This window comes from Panthera uncia, chromosome B1, assembly GCF_023721935.1.
Source record: "Panthera uncia isolate 11264 chromosome B1, Puncia_PCG_1.0, whole genome shotgun sequence".
Classification (NCBI taxonomy): Eukaryota; Metazoa; Chordata; class Mammalia; order Carnivora; family Felidae; genus Panthera; species Panthera uncia.
In genome coordinates, this window is record NC_064811.1 from 166,629,553 (window position 1) to 166,647,836 (window position 18,284).

The 18,284-nt window shown below is 54.1% G+C and overlaps 1 protein-coding gene across 1 annotated transcript in view; it reads right to left on the reverse strand.

Annotated features, from left to right (window-relative positions):
• The window catches only part of LOXL2 (lysyl oxidase like 2), a 92,743-nt gene that overhangs the window by 28,405 nt on the left and 46,054 nt on the right, over positions 1-18,284 (reverse strand). The window contains exons 4-6 of the mRNA XM_049631573.1: positions 14,257-14,468; positions 7,484-7,706; positions 3,734-3,917 (exon numbers count right to left, since the gene is read on the reverse strand). Coding sequence (XP_049487530.1) covers positions 3,734-3,917; positions 7,484-7,706; positions 14,257-14,468 — 619 coding nt within the window. The remainder of the gene's footprint in view (positions 1-3,733; positions 3,918-7,483; positions 7,707-14,256; positions 14,469-18,284) is intronic.

Consider the following 18,284-nt stretch of genomic DNA (forward strand, 5'->3'; position numbering starts at 1 on the left):
GTCAGGAGGAGGATGGCGACAATGGCAATGAAGATACCACATGTTCACTGAGCGCTTACTAGGGTTCTGTCCTACACACGTTGCATATATGAACGCACTCAATCATCATGGCAACTCGGTAAAATGAGGAAACCGGGGACCTGATGGAGGAGCCAGCACTCACACCAGGCAGCCTGACCCCACCGCAGGATCTCGCTCTGTTTCCGAGCCACGTGAAGAGAGAGAACCCCATGTGCTGGACGGGAGAGGAGGGCTGCTGGGGAAAGAGTGGAGAGGTTAGAAGCACCTGGTTCTTCACGTGGGGATGCTCCCTCTGCCTCCTGGAAGCCCTGCTCCTCTTAAAGAGCTGACCTAGGTAGAGGCCTGCCTCCAAGGAACACTTCAGATCCTTCCTCCTCCCGGGCTCAGCTGGACACGACCTTGCCCCTGCCCGCGGCATTTTCTTTTACACCTCTCGCTGGTGAGGTGATGGGCCAGCAGTCGGGCTGCGTCTCCTCCTCGGGAAGTGACGGGAGCTTTCTGAGTCTCACCTCCCTCATCATAAAAGGCAATAATAAAATCTATCTGGCGGGGTGGGCCAGGGGCTCAGGAAATGGTAAATGTTCTCAGTATTTCCCTTACATCTCATCACCTCTCTATTAGTACAGGTTTACCTTTGATTGAGGTTATTTCTAATTTCCCCCACTTGACGGGAGCTCCTGGGGAGCAGAAGCCATTACCATAAATGTTTGTGGAATTAACGAATTCTCCATTCCAGGGCCCAGCCCAAACAACGAATGCTTATGAATCACTGACCTACTGGACTGGCCAGGAGAGGAGAGGTTTATGCAAGAGCCTACCATGCTTTAGACTCCGACTAACAACTGGTTGTGTCCTTCCAGCCGAACTTAGATACACCCTCACCCAGTGTACAGCTGAGCATGCCCAGTGCTGCCTGTGGGCTCTTGGCTCATTTTGTGGACCTGGGCTTCACTTGCATCCTGACTCCCAGCACTCACCTACTCCTGGTTCTGGACTGACCCCTGAATTGTTCCTCCTCACGATGGCTTCTCCACGTCCACCTTAGCCCTGCTCTTTCCCCACGTATAAACGCTGTCCCAGGTGACCACAGGCCGGGGACAGAAGCAGGGTACTAGGGAGAAGCCCAACGTGTTGGAGCGATGTCACGGACTCTAGACCCAGAATCAACTTTGCCGGTGACAATCACACTTCTAAGAGCACGGTAGAATACAACAGGACGTAGCGTAGTGTTTTGCATGTTAGAGAGGTAAGCATCATTTCTGGAAACTTCTGTTTCGGCTTTATATGCATGGCATTTCTGCTCGGGGATTTCAGGCAAAAGGGTTTTAAAGCCACTGCTCTAGGGCTGCCACTGGCCACACTGAGCGCTTGGAATGTGGCCGGTCCAGACTGGAATGTGCTCCACGTATAAAACACACCCTAGATTTCAAAGACTTGGCACACGAAACGTACACTATCTCATTAACAGCATTCATTCTGATTACATGTTGAAATAATAATTTGGGGGATAGATTCGATTAAGGAAAATATATTATTGAAATTAATTTCACCTGTTTCTTTTTATTTGTTTTTACAAGGCTACTAGAAAATTCAAAATTACTTATGTGGCTCACGTTGTATTTGTATTGGACAGCTAAGGTCTAGAGTGTTAAAACTGCTTCACCAGGTGTTCATTCAGCTGACCCTACTTATGCAACTGGAACTCATTCATTCATTCATTCATTCACTCATTGATTCATTCATTCTTCATAAAATGAATATCCCAGGGCACTATAAGCTGGCAAGACTTAGCACGAAGAACACAGGCCCTCCCCTCTTGCAGCACTCGGTCACGGAGGGAGGTGGTTGTGGAAACAGCTGGAGCCCAGATATGTGCAGGGGGTCGCAGAACACATAGCACAGTGCCTGACTCTGACCCGTCCCGGTGAGAAGAGCAGGTCTCAGGGAACCCACAGGAGGCAGGAACCAGATAAACCCTCGAATGTGAATCCAGTGAAGAATCTGAGGACCTGGAGTTTACTCAAGGTCACAGAGAAAGTAGGTAGCAGGCCCAGGACGAGGACTGAGATCGCCTGCCTCCCCATCCTTGCCTTTCACACCCTCACTCTGGGTGTGGTCACTTGGCCCACCAGCCAGAGCCAGAACGGAACTGAGCCTGTCTGCTCTGTGACTTGACACTGAATGTGGACTTTCCCCCTTCTGCCTAGCAGAGTTGATCTGCCCAGAGTGGCAGGAGATAATAAATCATCCAGTGGTTCTTTCCAGGACAGCACTGAAAATGCCAACTGTCTCTCTCTCCAGAGTTCTGCAGGTCCTTGGAAACCATTGGCTGCTCTGGGCAGGGAAATAACTAGGTCAACAGCCCACGCCCATGATAAATGGAATGCTTATGTCATCCAGTGCTTATTTATTCCTCAGGGTGAGTGGTCTTTGTACAGTAGGCCTTGGGGAAACACACACCGACACATCAGCCAATCAATAAAACGGACTGTGGGAATATTCGAGATCCAAAGGAACTCCAAAGAGCTCATCATGACCAGGGGAGGAGGAGGACTGTCGTGTGGTATAACTGAGGCTTCCAGATGGCACGATGCAAGGTTAGAGTCCAGCCTAGACCCCTAACCTTCAGGGCATGCCCAGGAAACTGCAGGGGATTGCAGAATGGGGGTAGAGAGGCGTTCTGAACGTGAGCAGGACTGGGCCAAGGTGGGCACACAGGGAGAAGCCCAAATATGAGTGAGCTAAAGACTTGGGTTTTAGATTTTCTCCACCACTAACTATGGGTATGACTGCAAGCTTGTGCTCCAGCACCTGAGGCCTCGTCTGTTGGACCAGATGCACTGAGGTCCCCTTCAGCAGTGCCATCTATGATTCCGGGACTCTCTCTCCAGTCCACCGGGCTATTACTTCCTCCAATGTGACCGCTGACCTCACCACATTCCTTTCTGTGGGGTGATGGCCTTACGTCCGGCAGTATGGAAACATCCTCTCCCCACAGGACGGGACGCCCCACCCTCCTTGCCGGAAAAGGAAGCTATCTGTCACATTCTCATGCGATGTTTGCCTCGGTGCTCTCAACGGAACGACCAGCTCGAAAGCTTCTTATACTTTTGGTCTCTGCTTAAATGAAAGATCTGTTCAGGACACTTAATGAAAACCAGGCTCCTTCTCATTAGCGTCGCGTGTCATCCAGAGACGGGCATCCTGTTCCCAGTCTCTGGTGGCGGGGAGAGAATGTTTGTGGGGCCGCACCAGAGTGGGAAAGAAAGATGACTTTTGGGACTCTTTTGTGTCTGGGGTGGTCCACAGCCTGAGGAATTCCGAGGTCCTGTCCTGGAGGAAGGCCTTGAGAATTCCAGCATTCTCGGTGGGACAGTGGGGAGCACCGGGTTGGGAGCCGGGAGACCCCCGTTAGAGTATTCGCTGGCTGCTAATTTGTTGTCTCATCTTTGTTATTCACTCCCTTCTCTGGGCCTCAGCTTCCAAATTCATACAGTGGGGGACTCAGTGTTCCCTAAGGCCCTTCCAGCTCTGACTGCTGGGGGAGCGGCCAGGGATTCTCTAACAGAGTGGCAGCGGCGAGTGGGAGGGGGGCACAGCAAGAAGACCCCGAAAGGCCCAAGGCCAGCGCACCTAGGTTGGGCTCCCTGCGCCATGCTCTCTGTGAAGAGAGGCCACAGAACGCCCCCCCGCCCCCTGCCCCATTCCTTACCTTGCCCCAGCTGGGAGCCAGCGATGGCCTCTTTGGCACTCCCAAAGCCCAGCTCTCTGCAGACCACGCTGGCAGACACCAGGTCCCACTTGTCGTCACAGACGGTTCCCCATTCTCCGTTCTTGAGCACCTCCACTCGGCCCTCTCCGATGTTGGCACCACCTCTCAACCGCACCAGGGGTTGCTGAAGGGACACACGGTCCTGCTGAGTGCAAAAGCTGATGCCCACTCGGCAGGCCGTCACTGCCCGCTCCCCTCCCTCTCCAGCCGCCCCACCCCAAACACAGGTGCCTCGGCGAGGAGCTGAAATGGGGCTAGATTTGTGCGCGTGCGTGTGCACGGGGTGGGAGGTGTGCACATGCCCCCTCTGCACGTTGGCTGTGCTGCAAACTTGCTTTGCGGTCCTCCCCTGGAGTTTTTGTCCTGGACTGTCGAGGAGCCCACTGGGACCCTCATCAGTTAGTCACCCCAACCCATGCTTGGCTCAGGGGCCTTACCACCAATACCTCCCTGCACCCCCTCCCTCCAGAACCTCAAGCTTTAGAGCTATGGAGAGGAGCTCCTGCCCCAGACTTGGCAGATTCCAGATGGATCATAATTACACCCTGCTTCTGATAGAGCGCTACGGTCTAGCCCTGTGGGGGACTTCAGGGCACTGAACAGGTTACACTCCAACAATCCCGCTCTGCAGGTAGATGAGAAGCAGGAGCGGGGAGACAGGGAGCTATAGCATGGGTCTAACCAAGAAGGCCATGACTTAGAGGACAGACATTGTGCTGGCTAAGGCTGCCACGTGTCCAGGGGCTACGTTAGTGCCCGGCCACTGCTCCTGCTTCCCCGCCCCCGCGATTCTACTCCAATTCCAAATCAGCCCAACTCTTCAGAAGATGCGGCCCCACCAGGTACTCAGAGACGATGAGTGGCTATGGTTTAAATGCCCCCAAGTGCTCAGGGACAGCCTGGAAGCCCAATCACCTTACAGGGTTTATTTCATTGCACAAGAGTAAGACCCACCCTGCACCAGCGTTTTGATCCCACTGGATCACATTTTACAAGATGGGAGCTGGAGCACCTGACTCCATCTGCCTACACATGCTGGTCTGCATCAACTTCTGTGCCCGTGTGTGGATGTGTGTGCAAGTGTGTGCATGCCTGTGTGTGTGTGTGTGTGCACGCCTGAGCGTGTGAGTGCTGGCGTGGGGGCTCAGAGGCTTCGAGGCTCTGAGTTCTCGCCGATGCTGATTTGATTCAACACAGAGGGGGTGGGGTGCCCCTGCAGCCGTTCTATGTATGGTGGATCAGACCAGAGTCACTGCTCCCCTCCAGCCTACGTGGTCCTCAGACCACAACTTTTACCCACCCACCAAGGGCCCGGCCTGGCTGGAGGTGCCGTTTGTCAGCATTCACGTACACCGGCCACCTTGAGGGCCGAGGCATCAGAAGGGAACCCGTGTCACCATCCTCCAGCCGAGGTTCCCACTCGGCCACACTGCTCTCCCCCATTGACTGCGCCTCGTGGCTGCCACGGCAGGACAGCGTGTAGTGACAGCACTCGGATTTACAGGACGGCTCTGACCCTGCCACTAGGGGGAGAAGAAAAGAGGGACAGGGGTGCGTGCAAAACACCCACTGGCCTCAGGAACCTTTGTTCTAGCTTTAGAAAACAAACTCAAAACAACTGCTGGCTGCAGCCCGTTTGCTTTGCGGTCGAGCCGCGGCCTCTCCCCTCCCCCACCCCGTGCCCAAGCTGTCCAGCACAGGAAGCTGTGATTTCCACGTTCTGGAGATGGCTCAGAGGGGCTGGCTGGTGGGTGGGAATAGAATATGCGAAGAGGAGAGGGAGGGGTAGGAAAGGTGGCTGATCATTTATTAGGGAGCAGACCATCCAAGACCAAGCTTAATGGAGGCAGAGGGCCAAATAACCCCGTGCCAGGCTGGCAGTGGCCACACAGTCAGCTGGCCCTGGAGGAAAGCAAGCAACCAAGGGAAAATGTGATGTAAGGCTCATTTGCTCTCTTTTTTTTTTTTTAATTCATTTGGTATGAATTTGATTCCTTTGCTTTAAACCACACAGCGAGAGGAATTCCAAAACAGTAGGGTCTGGTATTCTGGATGACACATAAGGAAAGCGCCGTGGGCCATGCTGAGGCTGTAGGAAGGATGTGGCGATCAAATCACGTGGCGGTGGGCTGGAGGGGGGGCAAGGGAGGGTGTGGGGGGGCTGCAGGGGGGCCGGCACTGTCCAGGTGCACCTCTGTCACCTGGCTGCATGTATGCACCCTGCAGTAGGTCTGTCCCCTTTGGAGGCCCCTGTGGGGACCAAGGGGGCAGGGACGGCCGCCTGCTGGAAGAGTCAGAAAGGTACTCCAAACAGTTCCCATGCCCTTGGCTGGGCTCACAGCGTTCATTTCAGTCCTTTCTTTGAAGGCTTTTTCTTTTGTCCAAACACACCACCCCCAGCCTGGGAGGGGGCACCCAACGTGGTTTATTTCACTCCTGCCCGGGGTTCCCTTTTCCTTAGGATGAGCGCTATCACCCCCTTTCCAAGCAGGTCTTTAGATGTTGATGGGGAGGAGAGACTACAGAGGGCAGAGGGGAAAGGCGGGAGAGACAGGGAGAGGGAAGGAGACACAGCATGAGGCCGTCCCTCCCGCACCACCACCTGGTGCCCACACCATCTGCCCCCATCATGGCCTCTCTCCCTCCTCTTCCCCCTGACGTGGTCAGAGCTGACTTGGAACTCACCTCTGCCCAGGTGAGTGTCGAGGTTTTGTCTGGCTCAGGGAACCATTCCCTGATAAACGATCAGCCACCATTCCTACCCTTCCCTCTTCTCCTCCCTGTGCTATTCCCATCCACCAGCCCCATGTGAGCAGTTTCCAGAACATGCACGTCACAGAGACCCTTGGCTATAGGAAAAAGGGAAGAGTAGGAAAAAGAAAAACGAATCTCCTCTTAATGATTTTCAGGGAAGAGAGAATAATGCACTTTCTCTTTTTCAGAGGCTGCGTCAAACCCAGTTCACTTGTCCTAAGAAATCACACAGTGGAAACGGGGGTGCTATTTATGTGAGCAGACGTGCATCAACATGTCCGGAGCATGCTCACGTGCACGTGCACACAGAGGTGCTGCTGACTTACAAACATAGAACATGACCGACGGGTACAGGTGACACAGACATGGGGATGACAGGTTTTCATTTTCTGTCTTGGTGAAGGCTTTTAAAAGTTTTTGTCCTTTCTCTTGCAGAACAAACCAAAATACGTTTGGAAACATTTGTGGCTGATTCCATGTGCTTTCGAGAATCATACTGACTTTCCAACTACTCCAGAACACTGTTCTCCTCTGGGAACGGAGCAGGACCCCCCACTCCCGCCTTTTATGTGGGGCCAGCAGACAGCACACAGAGCCTGTGACCGTGGGTAATGAGGTGCTCTCTCCTCCTTGGTGTGTGGCCTCCACAGAGGGGACTGTGATCTCAGAGTGGAATAGCAATGGTGAAAGGCCAGATGTGGGTGCTGATGACTGGGGGCTGGGGCCCAGCTGCTTGTCACCCTCTAGAAGTGGCATCTGTTGGTGTGGCCAGTCCTGACAGGTGTCCCACTACATTCCTGCCCTGTAGGGGAGTGGTCTGACTCAGGGCTGGCTCTCCTCATTCCTTCCTGAGGGCCCCTGCTTGCTCCCTCAAATGCCACCCTCCACCCCATCCATGTGTCAAGTGGCCAGACCCCTCGCTGCATGCATCCTCACCTCTGGCTTATAGGCTTTCCGGAATCTCGAGGGCCCGTCGGGGTTGAAGACCTGGCCAGGCACACAACTCACCACAGCTGGCAGCCCATTCTCACAGGTGACATTCTTCACGGGGTCTAGCAACACCTGAGGACCCAGCTTGCAGCTGGAGATGTGGGCCTCCGTGCCTGTGCAGTCCATGGAGAATGGCCAGTAGCGTTGCTTCTTCCGGGCGGCAAACATTCTGCAGAGGGTGAGAGGGGGCAGGTGACCAGGGCACCACGGCCACCACCCCTCATTCCTTCTGTGACTGGGTGTTGGGCACCGGGCCGGCCACGGTGCTGGCTTCTTAGAGTCTAGTAGTGGAACGGAATGTGCATGGTCCCTGCATCTAGAGCTCAGCCCCACTGAATTGGCATGCACCCAATGAGCACCTTGGCCATGTGGGGCGCCATGCTGGGCACTGGGGAGCAGGACCTGGAAGGACAGATGTTGCCTCCTTCCCCCAGGCAGCTTATATTCTAGGAGAGAAGGGACTTAGCAGTGAGACAGCGTTAAAGCCTATAAAAGGAAATGCAAAAAGGGATCTAAAATAGATAAGACCCCTGGTCCCAGGAAACCCACAGTCTCAGGCAAACCAGATGGTCGCTCACCCAAACCCTTCAGATAATTTCAACATGATTCATTGTTGCTCCTTGCCTGTGTCAATAGCAGAACAAGTTGAATGTTAAACTCTCTCCCAACGATACGCAAGATTAAAGGGGTAAATCCAAATCCAATGAGAAGCAACGAGAACAGTCTTAAAGCAGCCCGTGGGCTGAATCTAAGTAAAATTTGCTTGGGAATTATAATGGTCATGAAACTCGGCCACAGACCTTATCAAATGTTCACTCAGGAGTCAGTGAGGGTGAGGCTATCTCCATAGCATAGCCTGTATTACAGGGGAACTCTTAACCTGTATTACATGTAAAGGATTCCTTTTTATGTATTTCTGGAAGGCAGCATAAGGATCGAGGCGAGTCACAGTGTTTTCTAAAACAATAACCAACCAATAGGTAATGAATGGATTAGCGGAAAGGTTACCGTGCCTCAGTTTCCCCATCTCCAAATCAGAAGGAGCAACGGGATTTACTTTATATGATTGTTAGGAAAGTTAAATGAGCGAATGCTGGTGAGGCAATTAAAACTGCACAGGAAGGGCTTCATATGCGTTTGTAAAATAAATAACAACTATATTAAAGGAGAAACAGAAAGGAGGGTTCCCTGTGGTTGCAATGATGACACACAATTTCAATGAGCAGCAGGGTTTGAGCGAGGCTTTGAATAGGGGTGGGATTTACGGAGGAGGAGGGCAGGGAGGACCATCCTCTCACGCCGGCCCAGCTCTCCGGGGTCTGTGTGCTTGTCCCTGCTTGGGAGAACCTGCAAGATGCCAGAGAGAGCCAGATCGCATTGCTGCCAGTTGCCCAGTGCAAGGGCCTCCCAGGGCAGGCTGGCCCAGGATGGGGCAGAAATGGGGCCCTGTTTCTGCTGGGTTAGCAGGCCTGGAAATTTCTGTCTCAGAGTGAATGGGATGTGAACATAGAGAAAGGTAAAACCCTACAGACACCACCAATATTTTCTTGCTTTAAAAAAAAATTTTTTTTTAAGTTTATTTATTTTTGAGAGAGAGACAGAGCACGATCTGGGGAGGGGCAGAGAGAGAGAGGGAGACACAGAAACTGAAGCAGGCTCCAGGCTCTGAGCTGTCACCCAAGCACCCCAAACCAGTATCTTTTCCTAACTAAAAATTTCAACTGGTAACAACTCTGGTGTCCCTGTGGGCACCATGACACAGAATCTTTGGAAAAAGGACTATCCTGGAAAATTCAGGAGGTGTGCTCAACATCGCTGCGTAGCCTAGAGTGGAGAACTACACAGGAGGACTGTTAATAATTCCGAGAAAAACTGCCCCTCCCCACTTCCTGGATACAAGGCCCTGCACTCGGAAACAACCTCCAGCTTGTTCCCCCCTCCCACCACCTCGGACTGGAGAACACATTTGGGGGGCGGTGGACAGCTTGTTCCTCATGACCCACCCCCCAACATTGGGCGAGAGAACACACTCGGGGGCTATCAGCTGCACAAGGGCTGGCCAGACCCCACTGGCTTGAAACCTCCTTCTGCTTCCAGCTTTCAGTGAGCACTGCCCTCGCCCACGAACAGATGTACTGAGTTCTTAATATAGACCGAAGCACCATAGCAAACACATAACTGCTCCTGCCTTTCCCAGACAGCCCTGCTTCCCTCTTACATCAGCTCACGGGAATGCACCGTGGCCCTCCACAGGCCTCCACGATGCCGGCAGCGTCCCCCCACCATGATTCACCAGGGCCAGGCCCAGGGGGTGCAGATGTGAGGCGCTGGTGGATGATGGGTGGACAGCCTGCTCCAGGCCCGGTGACTGGAGAGCAACTGAAATGAGATGCAGCTTTGGGCCAAGGGGGAAGCCTGCTTGAGAAAGAGGTGTCTAGCCTATGGCAGGGTAGTGGGACGAATGCTCAGCTGGGCCGATGCAGTTACAAATGAAAAGTCCTGAAAAGGCTCAGGTCTGGGAATGGGTTGAGGGGCATGACTCTCTGTTTATATGATTAGATTTTTGTTCTCTTGACCTAGATTTTCTATTCATAAAGAATTTGGGGGGCGCCTGGGTGGCTCAGTTGGTTGAGGATCCAACTTCAGCTCAGGTCATGATCTCACGGTTCATGAGTTCGAGCCCCGCATCGGGCGCTGTGCTGTCAGTGCGGAGCCTGCCTTGGATCCTCTGTCCCCCTCTCCATACCTCCCTTGCTCATGCTCTCTCTCAAAAGTAAATAAAACATTAAAAATGAAAAGTTCTACTGGCTCTTCCCCAGCCAAGGGAGAAGCCAGATTTTGTTGGGCTTCTGCCAGCTACTGTGTATGTCTATTCCAATGATGAATTCCAGAATTAGGGAAACAACCACAGGATGGGTTCAGGGACCCACTGGGCCCACTGTGAGATGGGCCCAGGCTAAAACCCCATTGATCACCTGACCCACTTAAGGCCCTACTCTGACTGGAGGGCCATGGTGATCTTTGAGTCTCCCAGAATCTGTGTCATTTCAGAGCTTGTGTCCAGTCGTGCCCAAAAGTTCTGATTATTTCATCTTCCCCAGTGCACAGCTATCTTGGTGAAAGGCCATCAGTCCCTTTGGGGAAGCCTGGGAAATTGATTAATGGTGTAAATTTTTGGCAGTGTACTGGGTGGGGTCCTTCTTCAAGAGGACCCAGCCTGCCCTTTACTCAAAGGGTTCTGGGTCTGTAAGCTGGCTCAAGTCTGGGAATTGATCGAGGGGCATGACCCTCTGTTTATATGATTAGATTTTTGTTCTCTTGACCTAGATTTTCTGTTCATAAAGAATTTGGGGGGCGCCTGGGTGGCTCAGTCGGTTAAGCGTCCAGCTCTTGATTGTGGCTCAGGTCATGATCTCACAGATGGTGAGATTGAGCCACGCGTCAGGGTTTGCGCTAACAGAGTCTGGTGCCTGCTTGGGATTCTCTCTACCCGCCCCCACCCCCGCCCCTCTCTTGCTCTCTCTCCCTCTCTCTCTGTCAAAATAAATAAACTTAAAAAAAAAAAAAGAATGAGTAAGAACTTAGTAGACCTCCTATCCATTTCGCTTCTGGGAACATCATGATCAACCAGGCCATGTCCTGGCTGTGCAGGAGTCAAATTGTTCCGATTACTGCTCTGATTCTGCTGGTCTTTCGGGAACCACGCCCACCTGGCCTTCGGAGGCTTGAGTGCTGTTGCCCTGGGATCCAGTCACCACCTCCTGCTTTTAGGATGAGGGATGGCTTACAGAGAAGAGCTACCGGGGAGCTCTTAAGAACACCAGGGTTTCCCTCATAAATTTATTCCTCATTCACGGGGAAAGTGCGTCTTCCAGACCCTCCCAGGCTGGGTGAGGTCTCAGATGACAAATCCACTCCAACATCCAGTCTTCAGCCTTGGAATCCCGTCCTCTACATGAAGCCAAGGAGATCGGGCATTTGCATGTCACTCCCGGTGGGGCCACATTTTGGTCCCCGTGTCAGCCAACCAACCAAATCACGATAGCTCTTCCTAATGCCCGAGATGCGACATTAGACGCAGAATCTCTGCTTAGTTAGCTCACATCAATAAACCGGTGTCAACCTCGGGATCCTGCTTGAAGAAAAAAAATGACCACAATATGCCCCTGGCCCCAAGGAAGGGGCCCTGAAGCTTCGGCATCATTAGCATCAAGGAGCATCCATGGCTCCCCAGGGCACAGCAGAATGTAGCTCACAGAAAAGCAGTCCTTGGTGGGGAAGCTGACTCCACTCAAGGTGACCCTGTGGGGGTGAGGCCTCCGAGTAGCCACCGGATATGCCGGTTAGCAGAGTTAAGGGTGGAGAGGCCTCGGGCATTGCCCTGGTGAATGTCTAAGGCTGCAGGGCCCCTTTGGACCTGGTGGATACTAGGAGATACCCACCCTAGACAGAATCACTTTGAAAACGCTTCCTTCCTAAGGGTGAAAGCCCTCCCTGGGAGGCAGTGGGGGGGGGGGGGCTGTCAGCGACAGCAGCAACGGGCTGTGGGAAGGGCGAAAGGGAGTTGGGGAAAGACGCTACTGGAAGTCACAGATTCGGGGATACTCGGCCCCCAGGCCCCTGCTGTCCGTAGCCTCTGAGCATGGCTCCCAGACACCCTGGCCCCAGGCCAGCCCCGGTCACCTCCCAGACTCAATAGCCAGCCCGTGGCGGGGGCCTGTGCCCTGTAGCCAGGCGGAGCAGAGCTGGGGCTGAGGTAACAGCAGTGTGGAGGACACGACTGGACTCCCCCGCAGGCTCCGCAGGTGGGTTCTGTGACCTCCGAGTCCCCCGCCCTTCAGGCCTGTGTCTCTTTCCATGCAGACTAAGGGCTTGGACTGAGTGAGGGCTGAAGCCATGCCCTGGGAGTCCCAGCTCATCACTTCCTCCAGCCGGCTGCCATCACAGCCCCTAACAGCACCACTGAGGCAGAAGCTTCCCAGTGTGCCCTTCTCTTTTGGGGCCTGACTGTCAGCTGAGTCTAACATAAAACAATCCTAGGTTGTTTTAGCGCCCGCCCTCCCGCTCCCCCATAGCATCTCCAGCTAGAGGTCAGGAGTCGGAGCTGGTTTTCAGCAGCGTCGGTTAATTATCTCCCAACTTGGCCAAGAACACCATCCACCACCAACACCTTGGATGCCTCCCAGCCCTCGGAGCCTTTTCCTGCCCCCTTTTGAAAAGAAAGCACAGCCACAGACATGGGAGTGGGAGGAGCAAGGAGAGGGTTTCCAACCCAGCCCATGAGAGGATCACCAGGGGTGCAGCTGCCAAAACAGATCCGAGACCCCTCCTCGAAAGCAGGAAGAGGACGCAGGACTGCCCGCAGTTGGGGAGATGGCTTTCAAATGCCATCTGAACAAGGCACGTTCTGCCTGGTCTTGAATTGGTGGCAGCCTTCCCCTTCCTAGGACTGGGCTCAGACCTACCACTAGGCTAGGGGCTCTGGTGGGGCCAGCCAGGGGAGGGGTTTGCTTTTCTTGGCTCACTTGGGTCGGAAAAGCTGAGGTGTCCCCAGGGAAGGAGCCGGCCAGCTGGCGGGAGTTGTCCAAAGACTCCGAGGGCTGAGACCACGCCACCTCCCAGCTGCCCTGTGCAACCAGGAAGGTCTGGGCCATGTCTGGGACGGCTGGGGGAGGGAATGGCCACTAAGATCACCCCCAGGGGTGTTGTGAGCCTGCCCTGACGCCAGCACTCACCCCTGTGGTGGACTGGGGGCTCTAACCAAAGGCGGCCACGCCAAACCCAAGGAGGGATGCAGCCTGAACTGACCCAAGGATCAGGAGGACGAGCTGGGCTTGGAGCCCGGTCTCCTGACTCTGAAGTTCCCTGTCCCTGGTTTGAAAGGAAAGACGTGGTGTTGTGAGTCTACACCCTCTCCAGGAGTGTAGACCCTGGAGCTGGAGGCCTGTGTTTGGATCCTGGTTCTACAATTTCTCTCTGACTTCTTTGCCTCAACTCTGAAGCAGACTCCTACTTCCTAGTGCTGTGAGAACTCGATGACAAGGGGCAGAGCCTGGCATGGGGTAGGCACTCAGAAACAGACTGTCATTATCATTAATAAGAGGAGATAAGAAGATCCCGCTACCAACCGAGGTCCCCCAGCGGCCAGCTTGTCACAGGGCCCAACCCCTTCACTGGATTCCCCTCGGATCCCCCATCTACCCCCTGGCCCCCTGGGACGTGCCAACTTTGGAAACCATAACAGGTGAGGTTTAACTGGGATTGGAGTAACTGAATCGAATCCAACCGTTTTTCAATTTCCTGACAGTTGTGGAAAGTTCCAGATTTCTCAGAATAATCTTCGCTGAGGAAAAGTAACCATTTCTTAAGTTGGCACTGCCCTTGCCCCGTCCGGCCGGGGTATTATTGTCCTTGCTCAGGCCCTGGGGTCACTGAGCTGGCTGTCTGCACTGAGAGGTGGGATTTTTGTGGGCTGCAGCATCTTGCCCTTTGCCTCTGCCCTAACCCTTCCCTCGCCCTACTTTCATCATTCATTTGGGGGTCTGTCTCCCACAGGAGCGGGAGTTCCTCAAGGGCAGGCTTGCTGGAGGGACACTGGCGGCCCCCGCCATGACATAGCGCGGGAGGACTTTTCCTATGCTGGGGGTGCTTGGTAAGAGCTGACTCTTAACCCGGCAGGGCAAGGGCCCGGGAAGCCCAGGCTGGAGCAGTCCCCTTACTTGTACACTTTGGTGTTGTACGTCTTCTCCCCAGGGAAGCCAAACATGCCGCAGACCACGCGGGAATTCTTGGCTGTCCAGTGCTTGTCACATATCTGCTTCCACGTCTTGCCGTCCTTCACCTCCACGTAGCCCTCTGTCACGGGGGTGCGCCTGCGGTAGGTGCCCAGGATGGCTCGGATCCGGATGTCCTCCACCTGGATGTTCAGGTTCTGGGAAGAAGGAGGCACAGACGGAGGGGGGTTACCTGCCGGGTCTGCCCCAGAGAGGTGACTGTACCAGCCTGCCTCTGCCCTCAGGCCCTGCACATCGGGGGGCGGAGGGGTGCTCGGGAGCAGGTGGAGAGGAGCCCCAGGACCCTGGCGGCTTCTCCTACGTGCTACAAAGAGCCCAGAGAGCACTGCGCCCCAGCCCTCTCCTGGGGGTTCTCAGAATAAGTGAAGAGAAAATGTGTTTTTTGAATTTTCCGGTTCTATATTAAAAATAATTTGGATTTTGTATTTTACTCCAAAGCATGTCTGTGCGCACATGCGTGTCAGTTTTGTGTGTGTATCTCCCCATTAATCCTTCAGTAAAACTGAAGCGTGTCAGGCAGATGAGCCTCAGCCGTCCTGAGGCTGGTGGTGCCATCTTGCACACTACCTCGTCCCCTGGGGGTCGGCCTTCCTCAGTGAGAAAACCCCAGGAGAGAAGGGGGATGGCGTGGAGAGAAGAGGGGAAGGAGAAGCTAGGTGCAGGGCCCCAGGCCTGCCCAACAGGGAGGTAGGGATGGACACAACCACCGGGCTATGGAAGGAAAGATTCCAAATGAGTTGAGGCCCTCCGAAAGCCCACTCCTTGCCTCCATTTCCATGCCCACCCCCATCCATCTTTCTGTGGAAGTGATGAAAGAGGTAGGACCCCGACAGGAGGAAGTGGAAAAAGGCTGGGCATGGGGGGCTCCTGCCTCACTGCACTGCAGGCTCTCTTCCCCACACCCTAACACTGAGTGGCAATGCCCCTGCCCCAAGCCTACCCCAGAGGTCCAGGAATTTGGTAGAAGGACAGAGGGCCTCGAGAGGCCAAACTGGATGAGAGAAATGGGGGGCTACCTGGAGTTAGTGATACCTGTGCTCACCCAATCTTCCCCCAAACACTAGGGGAGCTCCCTCCTTAAATCTCTCAGTTCCAGTCCCTCCTCTCTCTGCCCCTGCCCTATGGCACCACCACTGGCTCTTGCAAGGCTCCCTGAGTCCCTGTCTCCATCTCCCTCTTCTATCTGCCACAGGGCAGCCACCAGAGCTCCTTCTAAAACACAGCGATCTTGTCCCTTAACTATATAGTAATGCCTGATTTACTTAGTGAGGTGCCCACAGCCGGTCACGACTGATTCCACCTATGCCTCCAACCCCCTCACTGTCCCCAGCCCCAAATCCATACTCAGATATGATGAACTGCAATATAACACTAACAGACTAGTGTGTGAGCCCCACAAGGAGCATTTTAGGTACATTCTCTTACTTAATCCTCAAACAATAGAATGAAGTGCTCTACAACTCTCACTATCTTATTTTCCTAATAAGAAAACTGTTTGAGTCCACTGATCTCCCAAGAACCACCTAGGGGCAGGGAGTGCAGTGTGGGGAGCTCCCTGAGCTGGGCCAGCGGGGCAGAGGGGTGGGGCTGGGCAGGGGTGCCAGGAGGGAGGATCCTGGCAACCTGAGTGCCTGAGCCCCTGTCCAGCCAGGATGCAAATGAACCATGAGGTTGAACAGAACCATTATTTGGGTGCCCGGGGATTCGTGTCTCCTCGCCCTGGCTGCAGAGTGCACAGCCAGGCCCTGTTTCTGCAGTCCGGCAAGGCAGTGGAAAGTATGTGGGCCGGGAGCGATGGCATTTGGCCCTGGTTCCTTTCCATGCAGAGAGGAAGGAAAGCGCCAGGGGCAGGATTATGTTTGCCAGCTTGGATCCTGGATCCTTTACAGCCTCCATTCAGGCCACAGGACCTGTGCCACCAAGACACGTGGACAGGGGCAAGCCAAGAAAGGGCCTGAGCTCTGGACCAGCCTGTGGGTCAGCCCCCTCCTGCCCCTTTCCCCTTCTGGAGGCAGGGCTGAATTCCAGTGTGCAATGCGTAATGCCCAGAAGGAAAGTTACCACTGTGGCACCGGCCCTGTGACGCTACAGGGCGGCAGGCTGGGCCTGACTTCACCAAATTCACAGATCCTTCCCTCCCCACTCCCCCCTTGCCATGGGGCAGCAGTGCAAGCTCACTAAGGGGAGAAGTCCAATGTGACCCTGGACATCCAAGCTCCAACCGTGGGAGAGGGGACGCAGCAGACCCACATGCCCTCGTCTTGATGCAGGCTGGCATGTCTTCTGCAGAAGTATGACAGCTGTGGGAGGGAGGGGGCAGGTGGACTCAGGATGTGGGAAACGAGGCTTGGAGAAGAGAAAGTGCTAGAGCGAGGTGTCCTGGTCCTTGTCTTTGACCTTATTCTTCCACCAACTCCGTGTGTGTGCGCGTGTGCACGTGTGTGTGTGCACGTGTGTGCGTGCGTGTGGAGTGTGCGTACACGCGCGCGTGTATGTGTGTGGAGTGTGCATCTGTTTGTGCACCTATGCGGTGCAGGAAAGGTCCAGAGGGACTCCTTCCCTCCAGCACCTAAAAAAGTGGTCAGGGTCAGGGCTGTTAATTTCAAAATGGAATGTTTTCTTTTCTCCCTCATTTCATCAGGCGCAAATTCGCTTCATTCATTCATTCATTCAAAAAAAATACAGTGTCTGCCCTCCATGGACCTTGTCAGGCTTCTCCCAATGCCCCAAACGCAGGGCCCTGTCTCTTCTCTGAATAATGAAAACTGCGAGGGCCCTCAAATTCCAAATACCAACGAATTCATTATGCGTTCAGGCTCTGTGCCCACTCAACCCCCATGACACCCTCGGAGAAGGCTGATGGCACACCCCCATTCCAGGTGAAAAATGAGAAAACTCAGCGAGGTTTTGCAACTTCTGCCAGTTCACCCAGCCAATAAGCAGGTAAACGAGGGTGAACATTTGAGTTCTGACTCCAAGCCTGTGCTCTGGACCGGTGGCCTCCTGCCCTCCCAGCCACACCCTGTCCATTGCCTGGTATTGAGTTGACACCCCCACCCCCACCCCGGGGCAAGGCCAGGGGCTCAGCTCCTCTGGGGCCTGCACATTCGAAGTCCTTCCTCCGCCCTGGCTCTGCGGGAGGAACTGGGAGTCAGACCCAAGTGTGTACGTGAGTGGAGAGCTGCCTCCCAGCTGCTTGTGGACTCCAGCCAGGGGGCGGCAGGGAAGCCCTTCGTGGCACCCATTCAGGGCTCATTGCTAGCTAACGAGCTCACATAAGCTGCTCAGAGACCTCTGTGTAGGAAAACACACACATACACACATAACTTCCCTCCTTACCTCACTGCTGTGGAATCTCTTCCATAACCACAAGCGTTAGGATTTTTTTCCCCCCAGTTCAACTCCAAAAGAGAAGATTGGAAACACTAAAACATATACACGTTTTTCTTCTCTAACAAAGAGCTCTCTAGAGCTAATGTATACATTAAGCCCAATAGCCCAGAAGCTGGTAAGACAGCCGGCACATTTTAAACTTCGAGTCTGAATGCTTGTCTCTCTCGCCAGAGACAACAGTTCACCCAGATCTCCGAAAAGGCCTTCCTCCAAGGAATGCACAGAACCTTCTAGACATGTCCTACTCAGAACTCCTCTCCTCCCTAGCGGGGCGTGAGAGTGACGATCGCCCACCTCCAAAAGGGAAAATCAAGGTGCAGGGAGGTCAGGACCCTGCCCTGCTTCAGTCAGTGGGCTGCTGGGGAGAAAGCTAGGGAAGGAGCACCAAGGCAGCACTCCCAGCATTGTGCCTGCACGACATTTGCATTTGCAGCATCTGTGAATGCAAATTTCACAATGTGACAGTCTGGGGCTATGGCCAATGAGGAAAAATCACCAATTCTGAAAGTCTAGTGGAAGATTGCATCAGATAAAGATAACGGGGGGTGGGGGGGGGGGGG